The 24,935-nt window shown below is 43.3% G+C and overlaps 1 protein-coding gene across 7 annotated transcripts in view; it reads right to left on the bottom strand.

Moving 5' to 3' along the window:
- Window positions 1–24,935, bottom strand: part of RREB1 (ras responsive element binding protein 1) — a 202,728-nt gene that overhangs the window by 57,196 nt on the left and 120,597 nt on the right. For all 7 annotated transcript variants that reach the window (XM_033216136.1, XM_033216137.1, XM_033216133.1 and 4 more), the window contains exons 2-6: window positions 18,389–18,507; window positions 13,837–13,960; window positions 12,989–13,201; window positions 7,567–7,656; window positions 5,303–5,466 (exon numbers count right to left, since the gene is read on the bottom strand). In XM_033216136.1, coding sequence (XP_033072027.1) covers window positions 5,303–5,466; window positions 7,567–7,656; window positions 12,989–13,159 — 425 coding nt within the window. In that variant the 5' untranslated portion in view covers window positions 13,160–13,201; window positions 13,837–13,960; window positions 18,389–18,507. The remainder of the gene's footprint in view (window positions 1–5,302; window positions 5,467–7,566; window positions 7,657–12,988; window positions 13,202–13,836; window positions 13,961–18,388; window positions 18,508–24,935) is intronic.

The following is a 24,935-nucleotide window of genomic DNA, read 5'->3' as shown; positions in this document are numbered from 1 at the left end:
CTCCTCTGAATCAAGGTGTCTCAAAATAAGTAAAATCAGTACCAGAAAACCAAAAATTAGCAAAAACAAGTATCCCCAAGGCCTGCTTTTCTTCTGTTGCCCAGGCTGGAGTGCAGTGGCAAGATCTCGGCTCACTGCAACTTCCACCTCCTGGGTTCAAGCGATTCTTGTGCCTCAGCCTCCTGAGTAGCTGGGACTACAGGCGCACACCACCACATCTGGCTAATTTTTGGCATTTTTAGTAGACACATGATATTATGATGTTGGCCAGGCTGGTTTCAAACTCCTGGCCTCAAGTGATTGGCTTGTCTCAACCTCCCAAAGTGCTGAGATTACAGGTGTGATCCACCATGCCCGGCCAATGCCTGCTTTAAAAAAATATTTATAAACGACTCCAAAATACAATGACCATAAATGAGAAATGTATCTTAGAATAGTACCAAGGGCTATGCTATAAAAAATTCAAAATAATTTCTAAGACTATCCAAGTAAACCCAAACAACACAGAGTAATAAAATTCAGTCAAAATGGTTGCCCCCAAAACTATCCCTTGCTCACTATACATAGAATATGCTAGTGGGATGACAGTAATAGTTTAACATTGAAAATAACGTTCTATAACAGCACAGAATAGTATTGAGAATGAGGAAAAGAGTGAAAGAGTGTTTTTTCTAATATGCAAAGTGACACAAAAGCTACATCAATTATTTCTCACATACAGTCTGTGCGTTCCAATCAGAAAATCTGAAATCTGAAACATTTCAATATTGAAAACTTTTTGAGAACTGACATGATGCCACAAGTGAAAATTCCACACCTTACCTCATGTAATGGGTCCCAGTCAAAATTTTGTTTCATGCACAAAGTTATTAAAAATATTGCATACAATTATGCTCAGGCTATGTGTATAAGGTGTATATGAAACATATATAAATTTTGTGTGCAGACTTGCATCTGTGTCCCATCCTCAAGATACCTCATTATGTATGTGCAAATATTCCAAGAAAACAAAACAAAAACACAACAAATCAAAATCCCAAACACTTCTGGTCCCAAGTATTTTGAATATAGCGTACTCAACCTGTGGTAGTTAAAAGCATGGCCTCTGAAGCCAGATATCCTTTATTCAAATCTTATCACTGCCTATTACTTCAGTTCTTTCCTCATTTGCAAAATGGGATAATAATTATACAATCCTTACAAGACAGAGTACATAAAAATAACTGGAGATCAATAAGGAAATGGAAGACTTGAACAATGCTATAAACCTACTAGACCTAACAGCAAATCTATAGAACACTCCACCCAACAACAGCAGAATACACGTTCGTCTCAAACAGATGGAACATTCTCCAGGATAAACCATATGCTAGGTGATAAAACAAGCCTCAGTACATTTAAAAAGTTTGAAATCATGCAAAGTATGTTCCCCAACTATAATGGAACGAAACTAGAAATCAGTAACAAATTAATGGAATGAATTTTCCCGACCATAATGAAATGAAACCAGAAATTAGTAAGAAATTTGAGAAGTCACAAATTTGTGAAAACTGAACACCACACTTCTAAATAACCAGTGGGTCAAAGAAGAAATCACAAGGGAAATTAGAAAACATGCTGAGATGAATGAAAAAGAAAACACAACATACAAAAACTTACGGGAAATAACTAAAGCAATGCTTATAGGAAAATGTATAGTTATAAAAGCCTGTATTTAAAAAGCTCTCAAGTCAATAATCCAGCCTTATACTTTGCTGTAACACCGGAAAAAGGTCAAACTAAACCTAAAGAAAGCAGAAAAGGGGAAATAATAATGTTTAGAACAGTAATTTAATGAAATAGAGGACAGAATAGAGGGAAATCAATGAAACCAAAAGTTGGTTCTTTGAAAAGATCAATAAAATTTACAAATGTTTAGCTAGATTGACTAAGGGGAAAAAAAGAAGATCCAAATTATTATAGTTAGGAATGAAAGAAAGGAAATTACTACTGACTTTGTAGAATAAAAAGGATTACAAAAGGATATTATGAGTTATTGTATGCCAACCAATCACTTGATGAAATGGCCAAAATTCCTAGAAAGACACAAACTATTGAAACTGACTCAAGAAGAAACAAAACCTGGGGCCAGGCGCGGTGGCTCGCACCTGTAATCCCAGCACTTTGGGAGGGCAAGGTGGGAGGATCACCTGAGGTCGGGAGTTCAAGACCAGACTGGCTGACATGGTGAAACCCCATCTCTACTAAATATACAAAAATTAGCCAGGCGTAGTGGTGCACGCCTGTAGTCCCAACTACCCGGGAGGCTGAGGCAGGAGAATCGCTTGAACCCGAGAGCTGCAGGTTGCAGTGAGCCAAGATCACGCCACTGCACTCTGACCTGAGTGACAGAACGAGACTCTATCTCAAAAAAACAAATGAACAACAAAAGAATAAAGGACAAAAACAACCCAAGTATAGATGCAAAAAAAAAAAAAATCATCTGACACAATCCAATACTTTTTCACGATAAAAACACTCAAAAAACTAGGAAAAGAAACTTTCTCAAACTGGTAAGGAACATTTATTTTAAAAACCTACAACTAATATCATATTTAATGGGGAAAGACTGAATGCCTTCTCCTTAAGATCACAAACAAGAAAAGAATGTTCATTCTCTTTACTTCTATTTGACATTGTTTTGCAGGTTGTAGCCAGGGCAAGTAGGCGAGAAAATGAATACAGACATGATATAGAATAACCTAAGGAATCCACTAAGTAACTACTAGAATGAATAAATTAGGTCACTAAGGTTGGAGGGAACAAAATCAATATATAAACTTTAACTGTGTATCAATACACTAGCCATGAACAATTGAAAAATTAAATTAGAAAACTACTTATAGTAATATCAAAAATAATAAAATACTTAGAAATAAATTTAACCAATATACATAAATTTAACTTGTATTCTGAAAACTATAAGACGTTGAAAGAAATTCAAGAAGACTTAATAAATGGGAAAACATCCCAAGTTCATGGACCGAGTTAGTCTTGTTATAATGGCAATACCCCCAAATTGGAACTTTTAACAACAGTTCAGCAATTCCTCGACTTAAACATGGATTTACCATATGACCCAGCAATTCCATTCCTAAGTGTCTACCAAGAAAAACAAAAACACAGGCCCACAACAAATGTTGTACAACAATGTCAACAGCAGCTTTGTTCATAATAACCAAAAAGTTGAAACAACCTAAATGTCCATCAACTGATGAAGGGATAACTAAAATGTGGTATCATATTTCTACAATGAACTATTATTTAACAATAAAAAAGAATCTGAAGCCCACTGAAGTACACGCTTTACATGGTATAACGTATGATGTATGAATTATACCGTAAGATGTAAAAAAAAAAAAAAAAAAAAAGTGAATACAGATATGTATTCATGTAATACAGATATGACACCCAGAGCACCATAGCTTCAGCAATGATTATGTATTTGTATAACACACTGCCACACAGGTTATTGTAGAAGACAATAACTATGCCTTTTAGAGCTGTGTTTATTTCAGTCATGTCTCAAAATGGAAATTTTCCGAATCAGGAGTGATTGGGCCTACTATCAAGAGATGTCTCATGGAGGATCACAGCGGTCAGTGGTTAGGGCCAAAACGCCACTAGGAGGGTCCTCTTCATCAGTGTGCCCACTGCCCCTGCCAACTTGGAGCTGGCCCACGGGGAGTTCCACTGAGCAGGGGCTCAGTAGGAAAAAGTGAAGGAATCCCCAAGAGGGGAACAGGCAATACCTCCACGACCAGATTCTGAGAAGAGCAACTACGTAAAGAACAAAGGACTTTCTGGGCGTGTGGGGTGTAGAACGAGCAGACCTCAACGCAAAGCAAAAATAAATGAGATCAACAGGCCAACACGGTGGTAAAAAAAATAAAAAGCTAAAATGCAAAATATTGTATAGTAAAATAGTGACACTATTCAATTCCTTTATACCCGAAAACACTCCCAAGAGGAGGCGCAAAGAGAATAACCCATCAGGACTGAAATTTATGAGAAAACAAAAAAGCAAAACACTTTGTAAATTCTTAAAATATTCCTACTTTTCATGAAGTCATACTATACCTCACTTCTAAGAGTTCAGACTGAAATATACATAGGCTTTAAATTATTGCAGCAATACTTAGAAATGCGAATAATAATAAATAACATTGAGTGCTTAGTTTGTGCCAGGAACTGTATGCTAAACTAATTATCACCTAATCCTCATCCTTATCCAATGAAGTAGATACGATTAAAAATCTCATTTTTGGGGGTCAAAATAGCACGAAAGAAAATAATAAAACAAAAAAAACTTTTTTTAAGATGAGAAACTGGAGTACAAAGAGGTTAAGTAACTTGTTTGAGGACAGAAAATGTACAAGTAGCAGCTGAGACCTGAATTCAGGTGCCTAGTTCCCAAATCAAGAAACTTAACTGCTGTATCAGTATGTCCCATGTTGTACGTATAATAAACTGGCCCATCTCATTTTAGTGTTTATATAACCAAATATAATTAGCATATCAATTTTATAGTAATTATATGAAGTTTTCTTTTGAAATAAACATGTAACAAATGTGACTCAACTTTTTTAAAAGAAAGCAGAATAAGGACTGGACAGGAATATGGAAAAGTAAATCCCTCATAACATGTATGATCAGCCTATAAACTATTTTCCATAGGTTCACCCCAATTTTACTATGTCCACCACTCTACTGTCTCCCACTTGAGTGAGCATCTTTCTCTCTCAGGAAGTAATGTCCTGACGTTTATCAGATTTTCTTTTTCTTAATTTTATCCTATCTTATCCTGAAGCTCCAGGACCACGCCACTTAACTATTTATTAAAAGGTCCCAGACTGATTTTTGCAACGAAAAGGTCTGTGAGGAAACTGGTAGGCATATGCAAGTATTTTTTAAATGGCAGGGTTACATGGATGCTACTCTTGGAGGGCTCTTCTTTTACATGTGATAATCTGCCCACTTCTAGCACCCAAACAAACTCCACCTGGCAGAGGGGAAATGACTGTGTTTTATCCTGAAGAACTCTGAAGGGCCACAGACCTTGCCAAGGTACTTCTGTTTCCCATGATCCGACACCTCTAATACCCCAGAGATAGTGTGCATCTCTGGTTTTTCCATACAACGGACACAGTTCCAGAACTCTCTGTATCTTTAGGCAAGTCTTCTGAAGGCTCAGAGGCCACTGTCCTGCCTGCCAACCTCCAGGTACCAGCCAATCCCCCAAGCAAAGGGCACCCTCACCCACCTGTGCATGTTCCCATTGGTGGTAAATGATTGGCCACACACAGTGCACTTGTAAGGCCTCTCACCAGAGTGCACCAGCATGTGGCGATCGAGGGAGCTGGCCGAGCTCAGTGACTTCCCGCAGATGCTGCATGAGTGGTCGGCTCCTCCAGTGTCTGTGTTGTGCTGCCGAAAGCAATGATCACAGCGGTCACTTACGAAAGTGCATCAAAAGCTCAGCTCTTAGGAAATGCAGATCCAGAGCTTTATTAAAAAACCAATGAACTTTCTTGGCTATGTGTTTCTCTTTCATTTTAAGTATCTTCTTGAAGGGGTACAATGTATCAGGAAAACAGGCAAATAAATATTTTGTATGATCTTCCTCCATTCCCACATTGTTTTGAAATCTATTTTTACTGAAAGGCTCAGAAGAGCCTTCCCAGGTCTTTCTTTGAATCACATACAGATTCACTGACCACATATATTAACTCCTATGAGCCGAAGGACTCTCAACAGTGAAGGCAATATGTCCTCCCATTAAAAGAGTCGATGTCCCTTCTTCAGATTTGATGACTCAGGCCTGCCATCAGAGAAAGAGAACTGAAACCTGCACATGGCAGAGTCTCGGCCTCTGAAAGACGGTAAAAAGGAACATTTCTATTCAAACCCCAGTTACTTTAGTGACCTGATGTTATTCAGTGCTATGTCATGATTATACTAGGTCATCAATCCTTCACTGTTCTACACTCATCAATATTTTGTCATGAATTGGCCATAGCAGAAGAAGAAGGATAAATCTTATAATGAAGGAGAAAAGCAAAAAAAGACCCCAAGCTGAGTAGATTTCCTTCTGTGTGATGTACATTTATACTAAGGAACAGGGTCGCAGCTATGATTTCATTATGTTGTAAGGGATTTGGTTCATATCGACAAGCAACATACAACGAAAGGTCCTTTAACTCAATGTTTGTTCAAATTTAAAAGGGGATTTTAGGCCGGGCGCTGTGGCTCACGCCCATAATCCCAGCACTTTGGGAGGCCGAGGCAGGTGGATCATGAGGTCAGGAGTTTGAGACCAGCCTGGCCAATGTGATGAAACCACATCTCTACTAAAAATTTATTTATTTATTTATTTATTTATTTTTTTGAGACAGAGTCTTGCTCTGCCACCCAGGCTGGAGTGCAGTGGCCGGATCTCAGCTCACTGCAAGCTCCGCCTCCCGGGTTTACGCCATTCTCCTGCCTCAGCCTCCCGGGTAGCTGGGACTACAGGCGCCCGCCTCGTCACCCGGCTAGTTTTTGGTATTTTTTAAGTAGAGACAGGGTTTCACTGTATTAGCCAGGATGGTCTCGATCTCCTGACCTCGTGATCCGCCCGTCTCGGCCTCCCAAAGTGCTGGGATTACAGGCTTGAGCCACCGTGCCCGGCCTAAAAATTTTAAAAAATTGGCTGGGCGTGGTGGCGGGCGCCTGTAATCCCAGCTACTTGGGAAACTAAGGCAGGAGAATCATTTGAACCCAAGAGGCAGAGGTTGCAGTGAGCCGAGATCGTGCCACTGCACTCCAGCCTCAGTGACAGAGCAAGACTCTGTCTCACCAAAAAAAAAAAAAAAAAAAAAAAAAAAAAAGGGTGATTCTATTTTATTTTATTTTATTTTATTTTATGTATTTATTTATTTTGAGACAGAGTCCTGGTCTGTCACCCAGGCTGAAGTGCAGTGGCGCAATCTTGGGTCACTGCAACCTCTGCTCCCGGGTTCAAGTGATTCTCCTGCCTCAGCCTCCCAAGTAACTGGGATTATGGGTGTGTGCCACCATGCCCAGCTAATTTTTGCATTTTTGGTAGAGACAGGTTGGTCAGGTTGGTCTGGACCATGTTGGCCAGGCTGGTCTCAAACTCCTGACCTCAAGTGATCCGCCCATCTTGGCCTCCCAAAATGTTGTGATTACAGGCGTGGGCCACTGCACCCAGCCAAAAGGGAATTCTGCGTTGACCTAAGACTTTGTCACAGGAATATGCACATACACAAGTCATTTCATAACCATCTCCCAAAATTATTTAAAATACTAAATTTAAATTAGGCACAGCTACAACTCATTCATTAAAATCCAATTACCCTGCCCTCTGTTTAAGAAGAATAATTTAAATCAAAAATAGGCTGGTCCGAAGGTCGTGAGTTATCTCAACTGACTGCCCACAGTGAGTGTTTAACTCCTTGTTCTACTTTCCCCTCTTCTCACTACTGCACTTGACAAAAAAAAAAAAAAGGAACAGTGGGAGTCTACCTGGCGAATGTGCATGGTCAGCTGGTGCTGGGTAGTGCAAATCTTCTCACACAGGGGGCAGTTATAGGAAGACTTCTCCTCTTTTGTTTCCTAAAAAGAAAGATTAAAAGGGAAGATAAATTTCAAATCACAGTCAATGAGTGCCTTTTCTTTCTGTAATAAGCACTTGTGTCTATGTAGCTGAGAGCATGGGCTCCAGAACCTGCCCAGGTATGAGCTTGTGCAAGTCACGGCCCTGTCTGCCTCAGTTTCCTCATTTGAAAGATGGGAAAAACAGTACCACACCATGCTGCGATGCAGGTTAAAGTAACACATACCAATCACTAGAACTGTGCTGGGATCATAGGAAGTACTCAGTAAATACTAGCATTCTAATTACACAGACACCACTTCATCATCCGTGATGGTGAAAAATTAAGCACTGACTCACGGAAGAGCTAGAAAGGAATACATTTCTCCCCAAGTCCAACCTGGGCTATTTTCCAACAGGTTTCAAGGTCTCCAAGAACACATGAGCGATAATAAGGTTCTCATCAGAAGAGCCCACTTTACCAAGAGGGAAGCCCTCAGTGCCTAGCTGTGCACCCAGCGGGCATGCTGTGATTCCTCTGCCCACTGCTAGCATCTGCTTCATGTTGCTCATAAATAATCAACAAGAACATCACACAGAAAATTGCTGTCCTCGTCACGACAACTTTGATAGGAATGCCAACCCAAATTGAAGACTTCCACAGAAGGTGACAAAAGAACCAGTTCACTGCTTGGTGAGGGGGCTCCTTTTATGTTCCCCCAGAATGCACAGGTCAAGCAGTATGTTTTGCCTTTTTAGGAGAAAGCCAATGTCGTTCACTAACACTATGCTACAGATCCTCTTTCCAAATAATTCATGCAGAGTTCTAGGCTGTGTGCATCATTGCCTCCTCACCCTCACAGTCCCTAAGCACCACGGGTTCCTGTCTACATACCCAAAACTAACCGGACCTAGGCTTGGATGCCTCTCCCAGCCTCTTGGATGCGATGCTCAAGAGATTTCTGAAGATCAGCAGAATCACCTGGGGGGCTTTTTCTATGCATTTAACCAGATTCTGGACATGCCACATCAGAGTCATTGGCGGACTGGGGTTGGGGGGAGTAGAACCCCAGAAATCTGTTTGTCTCACAAGCTCCCCAGATGATGGTGACATGTGCCCAGGTTTGAGGATGGCTAAGTTACTAAGTTGGGTGATTATGAGCACTTGAACTGAAAGTTCATGGAGAGGTAGAGCTGAACCCAAGGAGGCTTGCACCTGGGCAAGCTCAAGTCAGGAAAAAGCAGTGTGGAAGATGTCAGTGCTAACCCAATGGGATGGAGGGCACCGTCCCTAGGGCTGGATGCTCTGTCTAGGCTCTGGGTCATTTCCTATCCTCGGGCATCTTTCAACAGACCTCTTTTTACTTGCATTCATTTGAATGAATTTCTGCTCCTTGCAAATAACACCAATTATTGAGCACTTACCATGTGCTAAACTCTATACAGAACCATCAGGGTTTTTTTCACAACCACTAACAGACAAGTATTATTACGGATCCCATTTTCTGGACGAGGAAACTGGGGCACACAGAGGCAAGTAACCTGCCCCAAGTCAGAGAACTATCAAGTGGTAGGCACAGCATTAAAACCCAGGTCAGCTGCTCTACAGTCCATGCCCTAAACCACTATGCTATATAAAAGTCTGACCAAAAGAAGGATTAACCCCAAGGCACAGAAAGGAAACACTCTTGTGGTTACTTATGAGCGATGATGAAAATAAAAGTCACCCTGAAGACTATAAAAACAAATGGCGCCATAAACCAGACAGGTGGAATGAAGGCATGATGATGTCTAGCTCACAGCCACCTTTTCTCTCACTCCTCTTCAAAGACAAACAAGTCTCATTCTGAGCAATAGGAATTTATTATTATTTTTTTTAATGGAGTCTCACTCTGTTGCCCAGGGCGGAGTGCAGTGGCATGATCGTGGCTCACTGCAACCTCTGCCTTCTGGGTTCAAGCGATTCTCCTGCCTCAACCTCCCAAGTAGCTGGGACTACAGGTGTGTGCTACCACGTTCGGCTAATTTTTGTATTTTTAGTAGAGACAGGGTTTTGCTACGTTGGCTGGGCTGGTCTTGAACTCCCAACCTCAGGTGATCCACCCGCCTCGGTTTCCCCAAGTGCTGGGATTACAGGCATCAGCCACCGTGCCTGGCCAAAACTTTTTTCTAATCTATGGAATTGGGTCTGAGAATTAGGTATGCTCCACATTTTCTCACTCTCAAAAGGAGTTAAGAATATGGATTCTACAAAACATGAACATCCTAGAGACAGTGGGAAAAAAAATTCCCGTTCTTACTCATTTATCATACTTCTAGTTCTTTCTGAGATATAATGGGGGGAGGGGGTGTCACACTTTCTCAGCCCAGTTCTACAACTGCAGTCGGAGTAGAGCTGGCCAAGGACGCCCATGGGGGCAGAGGTGTGGGGAGAAACGAAAGCAACAGCAACAAAATAAGATTTAACAAGGAGGGATATCTCACAGCCAGGCCAAAAGTTGGGGATGAGTTCCATCTCCGGGGTATTGTTGTCAAATTAGTAGATAGGCAGTTTTATATATATAAAAATTTAAAAGTCACCAATAGGATGTAAATACTTTTTTTTTTTTTTTTTTAAAGGCCTCCAAGTGACCAGCCATGGGGAGACAAATGTTTTTTAAAAATCCTCTTGCATTCACCTTGCAATAGACAGCAGGCACACCGTGTGGCTGCTGGGGTTGACTTGTGTTGACTCTGGGGTGACTCATGAACTGACACCCCAACCTCTGAGGCTGGCAGCGCTGTGCTGCCAGCCATCATACAGGTCCACAAAATCCAAGTTATCTGGGAGGAGGTCTACAGGCCCAGATGTAATCTTTTAAAACTAACCAGGTCAAGCATGGTGGCTCACACCTGTAATCTCAGCACTTTGGGAGGCTGAGGTGGGAGGATCGCTCGAGCCCAGGAGTTTGAGACCAGCCTGGGCAACATAGTGAAACCTTGTCTCTACAAAAAGTTTTTTATAATTTAAAAAAAAAAAAAAAAAGCAAAGCCAGATATCACAGTAATTAAGGCAGCTTACACACTTTAGCTGTATAGTTTATGAAACTAGGAATCAACCATGCTCTGGTGAGAAATAGAGATTCTGTTTATATTTAAAAAATAATAATAATAATAATAGTAATAATAATAAAATGAACCTCGAAGAAAAGAAAGCACTGTGATACTGGAAGAGAGGCCCTCCTGGAGAATTTTGTTTTTGTTTTTTATAAGACATGGGGGTCTCATAATATTGCCCAGGCTGGTCTTGAACCCCTGGGCTCAGGCAATCTTCCCACCTCCGCCTCCCAAGTAGCAGGGATTAGAGACATGACACCACACCCAGCACCCTAACGGAGAATTTTGAATCCAGTTATTGCAGTCATGCTGGTGGAAGGAGCACACCTCCTGAGTTGAAAGATAAAATTAGCAGCTAATGTGATAACTAACCATTCCATAATGAAACAATCTGGCACCCATGTCAGCATCCGGCTGTGGCTAATCTCTCCTGGAACTCTAGGCTCACATCGATGGGACTTTCCCTGGGTTCCCTCTCTCAGCCCTCCCTGTCTAGTCCACAGGTAAGGAGCCTGCTTCCTTCTTCCCCATACTCTCTCCCCACTGACTTTTGTTTTTTGGATTAAGAACTATATTTACCAGGCTACCTCTAGCCAGAACCTCCAGTTCAAAAGCAAACTCAGGATACCAGATCCCTGGAGAAGAAGGGAGGGGGGTGAAAGGCGGCCCTGCCCCACCTGCACAGCTGCCTCCTCACACCTGAAGAGGCAGCCTCCAGTTAGCATGCAAACATGGGGGGTGCTGTGGGCATCCTCCAGGGCCCTAACCACGGTCTCTGATCTGGAGGCTGGACTTGGGACAACTTGGAGCTATTTGAGGAAAAGCTCTTCCTATTACTTCACTTGTTCCTGGTAGAGCAGAGGATGAGAACGACAACCTTGTCTGTCTTATTCTTCCCCAAATGCCTGGCACCTGGTACAGTAGCTAGCTGGATACAGGAACTGGGTACATATTGTCCAATGGGTTGATGGATGGAGAGATGGATAGATGGACAGTCACATGAGAGTGGAAATAAACCTTTTCTTCTCAGAGCTAGCGCTCCTTCTCGACTCAGGCCACAGTCATACAGGCTGAGTATTTTCTCAGGCACCCATAGGAAGAGAGGCACGAGGAGAAAAGGAAAAAAAAAGAGAGAAAGGAATCAATGTTCCAACGCTAAAACATCACTGAACTCTGCCACGTCCCCATCCTTCAGCAAGGTGTGGAGAAACGCATCCTCCCCCACACTGCTGACAGGGTTTGGGGCTGGTACAACTTTTCTTGTAGGGCAAGTTGTATCAAAGGCTTTAATTAAGGCTCTACTTCTAAGAATTTATAGAAAACCATCATATTAATACTCAGAGAATTCTGTATAAGGACAGCCACAGTAGGATTATTTATAAAAAAGAAAATTAGTTCACAAAAGCCCAGCAGGTTTGCTTTCTCATCCATCTCTGGTTCCTAGACAAATGCAAGACCTCCTTCTCTCCAAGGATTTAGTATAGCCTCATTAAATCAGTTAAACCAAACTTAAACACGAGGAAGTCAATTCGTATTACATGGATCCAGAGATGAAATGAGAAGTATTCATTCTCTGACTCCTTCCTCCACCTACCCTCTGTTCAACAATATGTTGCCAAGATAGCAACACCTTTTCAAGGAAATGTCCCATTTGTACATTGAAAAATCATTTTATTTCCCAGTAGAGAAGACATTAACTTTCATAACAGCATTAACCCTTCTCAATTCCACCTATTTACTTTACTGTGTTCTCCTGATCTGATGCCCAGTGAAAATTCAAGATGACTAAACAGCATCTTAAGTGGAATTATCTGAAGCCAAATTCTGTGCTTTTTCAAGGATAGAAAGCTAAACAGCAGCCCCAGCACGGGCAGTACTTATTTGCTATCTAATCTGAAGACACTTAAAAATAGCCAGCTGTGTGAATGCGGAAACAAACCACATCACAGCACAGAAATCAGTCACATTCCCTGCCATGGCCATCACGTGAAGAAAGCTTGCGTTAAAATACAATGGTGGGGCCAAAAGTAAGGGCACTTCCACCAACATCGACACCACAGCAAAGACAACTTTCTCCACAAAAGGAAACTAACATAAGTCATGAAAATTTTGCTCTTAAAAAATGATTAAGGCCTCTGGGTATGTCCGTTTTATTCCATATTCTTCCAAGGTTTTATCATAGGAAACTGGGAAACATCTCCCAATGTTCTCATGGATTGAATCCACCAGAGGTCACCACCAGGTGTGAACACTTACCTGGTTCCTTCTGCCAATCCGATTTGGTCCTGGAGGCTTCGAGGGGGACTTGATGCCCTGGGGGCTCCCGCCATTCTCTGTGACCTTCCCTACACTCATGACCGCCGACATCATGGTGTTGATGGAAGACAGGTCTGAACCTTCCAAGCCAACGGGCGAACTTGACGTCATTGGGACAGGGGTTTAAGCTTCTAAGAAGCCTCTGCCATAAAACTGAAAATTGGAAATTGCTGATGTGATCATGGGGAAGTTTAGGCTTCTGTCACTGCCAGGGGGCACTGGCCATGGCTACTCTAATTGTAACTCAGGTTAACAACATCCAACACTGTCTTTCTCCAGTTAAAGGTCACATTCATTCCCAGAATGATGGAAGCTTTCACCTAAACCAAGTCTCGGCACACCAAGGACTAAGTAACCTCGCTTCCTTTCTGAGTGTGCACTACCAACAGGACTCAAACTCATGAGAGGCAGGTTTCTTTACCTTTCCTAATCTGGGTTAGGCAGAAGTGGGAAAGGCCAAGCTAACAATTACAAAGCCCAGAAAGCTGCCACCCTGCCAGCACCCTCCTAAGGACCTAGACTCATTTACTACTACATAAATGTTCTAGACCTAAAACTAGTGATGAGAAACATCAGGTTTCATTTAACTCCACTGCTGCAATACAGTGATTTTGATGGGGAGCCTGAATTTTATAAGAGATTTGAGAAGCCAACGCTATCAGAGTTACAAACAAATTTCAAATTGACATATAAAAGCCTGTTTCTTAAAAATATATATATAAAGCAGGTAACATACCCTAGAAAATGGAAAGAAGAACCCCCCCCCACCACACCACACTGCTGATTACCTCCATTTTCTGACCCAACTGATAGACTATGAAACTTCTCCCTGCTGTAGCTATCATTCACATGGAGTAGAAAATGAGTCTGTGTTGACCTCTTTTCTTCTTCTCTTGTTAGTACTCGTTGACACTGGAAGGGAAGCAAAGGTCCAAAGTGAGCATCTTTTCACTTAGTGAAGAAAAAACTGAAATCATTTATTTGCTATAATCTTAGACCACTATATTCACAACACTGCAAGGAGTACAAATGAGAGGCAATGTCTGCCTTTCTTTCTTCCAAAACCACATTCTGTAGCTGTTTCTCAACCTTATCTTAACCCCTACAGTACTGCCTGTTATGCATACTCCCAACAGCCAAAAGGACTCTGCAGTAAAATTTCACTTTCTGAAGCTCATATTTATATCCATACATCAAATTTTCTTTCACACTGTGCCTCAGTCCTTTGCAAGAATGCTCAGGCTCCACTTGACCCATCTCATGCCTTTACCTAAAAGTAACCAAAGACACAACAGTTCAGGCATTCACTAAAGGCTGAGTTTAGACCCTCTCAGGACAGACCTAAAAGAAACCTGGCGACATGAAAAGAATGACCAAAGGGAAAACTATGGCCCATGGCCATGTCACAATTTACTTCTTCAGGCCATGTGTGTTCCTTGCAACTAGAACTATTATGGCTACAGGTCCAGTCAGTAGGTATGAAGTCTACTGCTTCCCTCATTTTATCTAGGAGGATATTCTATAGCTGAAGCCCTACCATAAGGTATTAGGATATTAATATCCTATTATCTCACAATGTATGCTAATAAATTATGTAAGTCCACAACAGCAGCTGAAGATCAAGCTCATCATCTCAGCTGTAAAGAGAATGTGTAGGAACAACACAAGAAAGAATATGATTTTTCATGGCTTCCTCCTCCAACTTTAGGGGATATGACCTAGCATATGAGAAATGGTACCACCCAGAGCAGTTATAAACATGCGGTACCAGCCTAAATTCTTACCAAAAGGGCAAAAGGGAATCTTACGGAAAGTATTTGTCTTGTAAAGAGACAAGATGTGCCTTCCTTGTTAACAGACATTTTGAAGATGTGAATCAAATGGTTTTCCAACTGGTAGGTAAAAGGACTAACTGTAGAAACATACAATTTGAGACTATGGATCCAGCCTCTTTGCCCACATCTTTCTCCATAAAGAGAGGAAAGCTACAGCCAAAAAAAATCTACACTCTCATCTTTCCATGACCTTTCCCCACGCTAGCAGACCCCTTAAATTTACGAAGAATTGTGCTTCAGGCCGGACACAGTTGCTCACAACTGTAATCTCAGCACTTCGGGAGGCCAAGGTGGGAGGATCACTCGAGCCCAGGAGTTCGAGACCAGCCTAGGCAACATAGCAAGACCCTATCTCTACAGATGATTTTTAAAAATTTAAAAAAAAAAAAAAAAAAAAAAGAAGAACTGTGCTTCAAACTTCCTGTTTTTAACTGTCTTCGAAGGTTTACTTTGGGTAATTTCTCTATAGGGAAAAAAAACGTAGACACAAAGTGCACCCAAGTGTGTGCACATACTTTTTTCTTAATGGACTACTAAAAAGAGAGTCATCAGTTCCCTAGAGTTTTTGTAATCAATTACGTAATTACGTACGTGATTCATAAATGGATACCTTCAATACTGAATTCACCTCCTTTTAAATACATATATCTCCCTCATAATTTTAATGTACAGAAAATTATAACATAACTAGAAATCTATCTTTCCTGTAATTGTTACAAACTTTCCACCAATTTATACCATGAGTTTTGAAGATGATCTTGCTTTTGTCATATTACTACATTCAGAAAAGAGCGCTACTCCCAGCTACTTCAGAGGCTGAGGCGGAAGGACTGCTTGAGCCCAGGAGTTCAAGTCCAGCCTAGGCAAAACAGCAAGACCCCATCTCAAATTTTAAAAGCAAAAACAAACAAACAACAACAAAATCTATGTGTGTGTGTGTCTGTGTCTGTGTAGACAAAGAAAAGAAAAATGTGGTAGAGTTTGCTCAAGTCTGGGAACAGGTTAAACACCTTTAAGACTAAATGTAAAATTGTAAGTTATTAAAAAAAAATTCTAATTATATCATTGAATAAGGGAAGAAACTGGAGAGGAGGGAAATAATAAGTAAACTGACAAAAATATATTCACTAAACAGAGCCAAATTGCCACTAAGAATTATTTTCAGTCATGTTATCAAAGATACATTCTTGCAAACTACCTAAGTATCTTAAATACAGAAGAGCCTAGCAACAGTCAGTATAGTTAATCAATGTAAGGGCTGAAAATTGCAAAAGCTTATCCCACTTGAAAAGGAGAAAAGCCTTGTTGTTTCCCATTTTGTCTGGGCAGGAAGATATTTGCTAAATGTATTTCTTCCTTGGGGATAAAGTATGAAGTGTGACACTATCCACTGATGACACCGAGATCACTTACATTTACTTCCTTTTCTTAAGTAAATAGCAATTAAAAAAATAGAGACTCTTATCTCTAATCTGAAAGCATAATAAATAAAATGAAACTCCCAGCTACACTGTTTGAAAAAAAGAAAAGAGTCATTGGCCTCATCCCTGAGAATTTGTTCCAGAAGCAACCAACAACCAGCCCCTTGGGCTGTGACAAGATTGTACTTCAGTTTGTTCTTATGTCTTCTATTTTAGAGTTCTTCCTTCAGGACCACAGAGCAGGGCAGAAGGGGAAAAAGATGGTGCACGGCACAATGGAGCTCATTGTTCTCTGTTAGAAAAACCCACCCTAACATGTGGGCTCTTCTACATGATCATCTAACCAGAGCAAGCTGGCCAGTATTAGTTGGTCCTATCTACCCTATAACCACATCCTGGACAATTTTCGAACAACAGCCCAAACTAACCAACCTAAACCCTCTGATACTCAATCTCAGGGAATAAAAGATCATTTCTAACATTTTTATGGTCTATTCATGAAGCATTTTTTTCTTTCTGGATATTTACAATCCTAGACTTTTCATTCTTTCCTCTGTAACCTTTCTTCTCTCTGACATCACCCCAGTATTAATAATAATATATGATATAATTATAAAATAAGGCCAGGTGTGGTGGCTCATACATGTAATCCCAGCACTTTGGAAGGCTGAGGTGGGAGGATGGCTTGAGCCCAGGAATTTGAGACAAGCCTAGGAAACATTGCAAGACCCCATCTATACAAAATAAAAATCAGCCAGGGGCGGGCACAGTGGCTCACACCTGTAATTCCAGCACTTTGGGAGGCCAGGGCGGGCAGATCACCTAAGGTCAGGAGTTCGAGATCAGCCTGGCTAACATGGCAAAACCCCGTCTCTACTAAAACTACAAAAATTAGCTGGGTGTAGTGGCACATGCCTGTAATCCCAGCTACTCAGGAGGCTGAGATAGGAGAATCGCTTGAACCCAGGAGGCAGAGGTTGCAGTGAGTTGAGATAGCCCCATTACAGTCCAGCCTGGGTGACACAGCAGAACTCCATCAAGAAAGACAAGAAAGAAAGAAAGGAAGACGGAAAGAAAGACAGACAGAAGAAAGAAGAAAGAAGAAAGAAGAGAAGAGAAGAGAAAACAGAAGAGAAGAGAAGAGAAGGGAAGGGGGGAGGGGGAAGAAGAGAAGCCGGGTGTGGCAGCATGTGTCATATAGTCCCAGATACTTGGGAGGCCAAGTGGGAAGATCACAGGAGCCCTGGAGTTCAAAGCTGCAGTGAGCGATGATCACACCATTGCATTCCAGCCTAGGCGACAGAGTGAGACCCTGTCTCTTAAAAATAAATATCACTGGTCATATTCTAATATAATCTCTTCCAACTGGAATCAGAAAGCACTGGGAAGCCAGATGAAGTTCCCAAGTCATAGATATGATCAACATTACCAAGCAGATGAACCTGGTGTTCCAGTTTTTAACACACATGGTCTGGATTTGGAGGGGAGGGAGGGAGAGAAAAGAAAAAAAAAAAAAAAAAGATGTACAAAGTGTTGCTTCCTGAGACAAACCCTTGGCACCCTTTGTCATTCCACATTTCAGGCCCATCAGATCAAGAACTAACAAGTTATAGTTACAATTTCTTTCCTTTTTTTTTTGTGTGAGACAGTCTCACTCTATTGACCAGGTTGTAGTACAGTGGCACTATCTCAGCTCACCGCAACCTCTGCCTCCCAGGTTCAAGCGATTCTCATGCCTCAGCCTCCTGAGTAGCTGGGATTTCAGGCACGCGCCACCACGCCTGGCTAAGTTTTTGTATTTTTAATAGAGATGGGGTTTCGCCATGTTGGCCAGGCTGGTCTCAAATGCCTGGCCTCAAGTGATCTGCCCACCTCAGCCTCCTAAAGTGCTGGAATTATAGGTGTCAGCCACCGTGCCTGGCCTAGTTACAATTTCAACATGATTTTGCACCAAAGCCTCAGGAGGACCTGGAAAGGGGGATGACAATGAAAAGGGAAGTGGGGAGGGTAGGAGGGGAGGGCATGGGAAGACTCAACGTGCAACATTATTGTGACTCACTGAGAGTCAAAACCATTTCACTAACCTGTTTTCTTTGTGTTATCAAGCTGCCCTCCTTACTGGGGGGCTGAAGCTGGCTGGGCCCAAAGGTTGGCAGGGTCACACCTCAGAGCCACCACTCCTGGAGCACACAGTCGGAGCAACCTACAAAAACAAGAAAAGATGATGTTAAAAGAGGATTAAGACCAGAAATGGTCCTCTGCTCAACATCACCGGGAGTCACAAATTAGGACTAGAAAACATTTCCCATCCCTTGCCTGCAATTACAAGCCAGCTGCCAGGAGCCAGGCTGATTCCATCCAGAGTTGTCCCATTAACATCCAAGTAAGAGCTTGGAGCTGAGTGTGCCTTGAACAGACAAGGACACCCTTCTCCCCCAGTCACATTTCAGCAATGTCAAGGGCAGCACAATGTGAGAATGGCTCGGACCACTGGCTCCCGGTGGAGCTTCGTGCATCCTAATGGCATGTTCACAGCAGACACCTACAGACTGCCAGTTTAACAAGAAGAGAAAAGCAAGGCAGCAATTAGTGCTATCAGAAACAGAGGGGGAAAAAATAAGACCGTCGAAGAAATTAAGAAATATACAACTAGCAATGGCTCATGCCTGCAATTCCAGCACTTTGGGAGGCCAAAACTGGGCAGATCGTTTAGCTCAGGAGTTCGAGACCAGCCTGGGCAACATGGTGAAACCCTGTCTCTATAAAAAACACAAACATTAGCTGGGTGTGGTGGCATGTGCCGGTAGTCCCAGCTACTCTGGAGCTGAGGTGGGAGGATGGCTTAAGCCCAGGAGGCAGAGGTTGCAGTGAGCTGAGATTGCACCACTGCACTCCAGCCTGGGCAACAGAGCCAGACCTTGTCTCAAAAAATAAATAATCAGAAATATACAACTGAACAGTGCCTTAGAGATGATTACATCCTCTTGCAGGTGTGAGAAGAAAGTGTTGCTAACACACGTCAACTAGGACCAAATGCAGACCTTCTCCTTCTGTAGGGAAGATGCAGAAACTGTCTCAAATTACACATGCCCTTCAAAAGTTTGAGCAAGTCTGCTCTGGGGTGTCAAGGGCTTCAAAGCCCTGTGCTGGGAGAAAACTGGAATGCAGCATTTCCCTGAGCTACAGCATGTGGCCACATTCTCTGCTCTCAACACAGCCTCCCTCAGCTAAGGTGAAGAGCACAAAACTGGGAGAAAACTCAGAGGTAAAATAAACCCCACACGGATAACGCCGGGGGAGAAACAACTGCCTGGCATATTTTCTCACTTTTATTTCCCTTCTGGAGCTTCTAGAGACAAGCTGCCCATCTGCGCCACACAGCTGTCCCACGAACCTCAGGACTAACCCCACGGGGCGGACCCCACACAGCTGTCACCACGAACCTCAGGACTAACCCACGGGGCGGACCCTGTCCCACAGAAGGGGAGAGACCCTCAAACTGAACATTATGCCCCCCACCCCACTGAAAAAATCCACGTACTCTATACTCAACATTTTCATTCAGTACCAGGAGGGTCAGGGACCCTAGAAACCCACCCAGGGACAGCAGGGTAAGAATCTCTGTTTTGCGTGATATATGACCTGCCCTCTTGTAAACTATGAATCAAGTCCATTTTATTAAAAATACCCATGGAGTTTTCAGAAATGCACAAACATCTTTTCAGACTATCTTCACCCATCTAAGGTGAAATTAAATATTGCCTTTTTTTCAAAGCAAAGTTATTGTTCTTTTTTCATATTTTAATTAATGACAAATTTTATTAGGAACAAAGCCTGGAGAGGAATAGCCCTTTGGTTTTTTTCTAGAAACTGCCAAGATCTTCAAATAAATAGCACGAGCCATAGTTTACTCATAATTAATAAAAACACACTTCAAAATAAAAAGATATAACAAAAAATTTTAAAAAATAAATAGGCCAGGCGCGGTGGCTCACGTCTACAATCCCAGCACTTAGGGAGGCTAAGGCAGGTGGATCACCTGAGGTCAGGAGTTCATGACCAGCCTAGCCAACATGGCAAAACCCCATCTCTACTAAAAATACAAAAATTAGCTGAACATCATGGCGCACGCCTGCAATCCCAGCTACTTGGGAGACTGAGGCAGGAGAATCACTTGAACCCAGGAGGCGGAGGTTACAGTGAGCTGAGATTGCGCCTCTGCACTCCAGCCTGGACGACAGAGTGAGAATCCATCTCAAAAAAAACACATAAACACAATAAACACACTTCAGAGTCAGAACAAGTGTCTGGAATTAAAACTTTCTAGCATATAGCTAAGACTTCCATTAAAATTTAGACCTGCTACTTCCCCTTCATTCCATTTTATTTCCCTTCATTTTAAAAAGACATCTCAAAAAAAGGTCCACCGAGTAGCTTCCGGGAAGCCACAGGATAGCAAGGGGGAGAGGATGGTTTTAAAGAAAGAGGGCTAGGCTGAGAGTCTTGACCTTGAAACACCCATCCCCTTGCCCTTGGGTGTAAATGATTTGAATATTGAGAATGTCTTGCAATATAAAGCCAGAGTTCACTAGGCTGTTTGTTTTGGGTTCTATTAGGCCTGAGGGAGTTGCAGAGCTTGAAGAGTGGAAAAGTACAAAAGAGTTATTAGAAGAAACTTTGAGATACCCCTTAGCTCCACCAACAGTGCCTCACGGAAAGAAAAAAAAAAAAAAAAAAGGTAAAAGAAAGACGACTAGCACCCTAAAGATGACTCCCGTAGGTGAAATGTGACAGAAAGGCTGGATCTGGTTGTTGGTGGAGGCTGCTGAATTTCTGGATTTGCACTCCCACAAGGTTTATGCAAAGCCAATGGAGGCAGGAGGACTAAGAGAGGGCGGAAGTCCCTCTGTCGGGGGAGGGAAAGGCCAGTCCCCAAGCCCCGGGGGAGATAAGGGACAATGCTATGTAAAGCCAGAAACAGAAGATTAAGGGGCAGGTCTCCAGGTCTAAGGAGATAGCAATGAAAAGATGAAAGATAAGGGCTGCATCCCAGCTTCTGAAAAATCGGAGGGTTTCTTTCCTTTTTTTTTTTTTTTTTTGAGATGTAGTCTCACTCTGTCACCAAGGCTGCAGTGCAGTGGCACAATCTGCAACCTCTGCCTCCCTGGTTCAGGTGATTCTTGTGCCTCAAGCCTTCTGGGTAGCTGGGATTACAGGCGTGTGTGCCACCACGCCCGGCTAACTTTAATTTTTGCATTTTTAGTTTAGACTAAAATTGGGTTTTTAGGGTTTCGCCATGTTGTCCAGGCTGGTCTTGAACTCCTGGCCTCAAGTGATCCACCCATCTCAGCCTCCCAAAGTGCTGGGATTATAAGCAAAAACCTGAAGGGTTTTTTTCCCTCCCATGGTTTTGAGATAGTCTGATTCTGTCACCCAGGATGGAGTGCAGTGATGTAATCTTGGCTCACTGCAACCTCCGCCTCCTGGGTTCAAGTGATTCTCATATCTCAGTGTGCACCACCATGCCCAGCTAATTTTTGTATTTTTAATAGAGACAGGGTTTCGCCATGTTTGCCAGGGTGGTCTCAAACTCCTGACCTAAGGCGATCCAACCACCTCGGCTTCACAAAGTGTTGGGATTACAGGCATGAGCCACCGCGCCCAGCCTCCTCAGGGTTCTTGAAGTGAAATCTAAACTCTGTCCTAAGGCCCCCACGAAATGTGGAATAAGTTTAGATGCCTATGATGATGGTTGAGGCCCTGAAAAAAATGTTCCCACAGATGACAGAACAGTGGGTTTTACAACACTTGACCAGGAGGGGCGCAGTGCAGAGCCTCCACAATGCCCACAAATACTTAGGATGGCTGACGCATGCTGTGTAAGAGCCTAGTTAACCAGTTCAGGCCAACCCAGGACAGGCTAAAAGTTTGAGTTAACAGTTCAGACACTAAATTGGTCTGAGCCAGGAGGAGGGAGCTTAACAAATAGCAAAGGCATTTCTTGAAGGACGGGCTGAGTCTTGGCTAGGATGGGGACAGAATCAAACCAGGCTAAATGTTCCACGAGGGCCATGCCTAGTCTGCCTGTAAAGCTCGGGGCAAAACAGTCTCTTCTCACCACCTCACATGTGCTCTGAAGGCTGAGACAGCTGTGATGACAGCTTTGAGTTCCAGAAAGTTGATGTGTTTCTTGGCTTAGGGTCCAGGCTATGCCTTGGATAGGGCGGCAACCCATGAAAGTCACCCCCCCCACCGCCACCGCCACCGCCACCACCAACCCGTGGCTGGCACAGGCTTTGGTAAGACAGGAGCCTTAGCGTGTCACACAGCGCCTCTCAGCATCTAAGCAGGCCCCTACACCATGGGGCACCGGGAGCTGCTTCAGCCAACTCTGATCTTCTCTTCCTGGGTGAGAAGGGACTCCTAAGAGATTGGGGGGAGCTGGGCGTGGTGGCTCACGCCTATAATCCCAGCATTTTGGGACGGAGAGGCAGGAGAATCACTTGAGGTTAGGAGTTCAAGACCAGCCTGGGCAACACAAAACCCATCTCTGATAAAGAAAAAAAAAAAAAAAAAGACGTGGGCAGGGGATGTATCCCTTGGTACAGGCCACATTCAAGACAAAAGTGCAGAGGTGAAGGGGGGCAGCAAACTTGGGACCCAAGATATACGTCAGCCTCCTCTTTGGGTGTCTTCTGAGCTCCAGAACATTTCTATACTCTCATCCTCTGAAGACTACAGCAAGCCAGGCACAGTGGCTCATGCCTCTAATCCCACCACCTTGGGAGGCCAAGTGGGAAGATCACTTAAGACCAGGAGTTTGAGACCAGCTTGGGCAATGAAGTGAGACCACATCTCTACCAGAAATTCAAATATTAGGCAGGTATAGTAGCACCCTCCTGCAGTCCCAGCTACTTGGGAGGCTGAGGCAGGAGGATTGCATGAGCCCAGGAGTTCGAAGCTGCACTGAGCTAGAATGATGCCACCGTACTCAAGCCTGGTCAACAGGGCAAGACTCTTATCTCAAAAAACAACAACAACAAAAAAGACTAATCGTCAAGCTCTTTAACCTGCCATTCAATGGTCTCCATGCTCTGGCCTCAGTCTACCTTCTGGCCCCGTTGCATACCAGTCCCCATGGTTACCCTCTCTGCTCAGTTCCTTGCCCCAGAATATCTGCCTGCACTCCTCTCCTGACCCCATCCCTCACGGCCATGTTCCACATGACTCCCACTGACCCATGGCTCTTGGTTCCAAATTCCAGGACACACCTCTAATTCTGCCATCAAAATCATGGCTAACAATTTTTGAGCACCACGTGCCACATGCATTGTCTCATTTAATCCTTATAACCACCATGAGGATTGTTCCCACTGTACAGCCATAAAAACAAAGGTTGAGAAACAAACACTTGTCTCCAAGATCCTAGAGCTGCTGCGTGGTAGAACAACGTCATAAATCCAGTTTCTGACCTCTGTTAAATTTCTTCTGGAAAAGTGTGTGACTCCTGGCCCATGGCTGGAGAGCACAGGTGCGCTCCCTTAGTCACATTCTCTGACTTCTAGTAATCTCGCTCTGCATCACTGCTGCCCTTCCAGATGCTCAGCACCTGGCTTTCCATTTCCGTCCCGGTCAACGCAGGAAGGAGGAGTGCTCTCCCCGCCCTTCACCTCTGCCTTCCTCTCCTTGGCAGGAGGCAAAACTGGACTTCCACCTCAGTCTAAAAGGTTCGCTGCAGCGGGCAAGAGTTTGGAAACACTACGCTTGCTCTGCAAAGTGATGGGACACTTCACGTTTTATACCCTTGTGTTCTAGAAGCAGCCAAGCAAGGTAGGCTCTGCCTGAATCCTGAACAGTCCAGTCCTATCTGATGAGCTGACCTTGCAGAGAAGATCCACCAACACAATGCAGGGAGAAATTAACTACTACAGACCCTCCCACCAAACCTCAAGGGCAGAAGCATCCAGCCCTTTATTGGAAAGGCAAATTCTCAGTCCCACCCCAGACCTACTGAATCAGAAACCCTCTGGGGGCTGGCGCAGCAGTGTAAGTTTCTGAGTTAACAGCTCTCTAGAGGCTTCCATCCAGCCCTGAGAACCAGCTCATGAAGCAGCCCAGGATCTCCCTGAAAATCTTCCTTTAGTGAAGATTTGGGAGAAGCTGCTTGGCTTATCATACACCTCCCTGAGCAAAAACCAAGGCCCTGGATCAGAGACAAAGATCCCCATTTCTAACTTTGGCTTTATCTACCACAACAAAAAATAATAATAAATAAGGGACAGGGAGGAATGAATCTATGCAGGGCTTCCTCAGGAACAAAAACACATCAGAGGTAGGCTTCAGACATGCAAGGCCAGCCTGCAGTGGATGGCTGGCAAAACCACATGGGCCTGGGCCTTCAAGCAGCCCTGGACACTAAAAGCCTTCTCTCCAGCAAATAGCAGTTGCCAAGCCTGTGCTACTTCCCAAAAAGCTCCTTGGAGGGGGTTGTGGAATCACCTCCAAACCTGAGCCCTTCAGCCAGGATTCCTGGTGGCCCTGGGTACTCTCCCTCGCCTCTCCGCTGCTCCCGGGCAGTGAGGAGTGAGCAAAAAGGTGCAGGTGACGGGAGAACAGTTAGGGAGATGACTT

This window comes from Trachypithecus francoisi, unplaced genomic scaffold (genome assembly GCF_009764315.1).
Source record: "Trachypithecus francoisi isolate TF-2019V2 unplaced genomic scaffold, Tfra_2.0 Lachesis_group10, whole genome shotgun sequence".
NCBI classification, from domain to species: domain Eukaryota; kingdom Metazoa; phylum Chordata; class Mammalia; order Primates; family Cercopithecidae; genus Trachypithecus; species Trachypithecus francoisi.
This window is presented reverse-complemented; position numbering and strand designations above follow the sequence as displayed.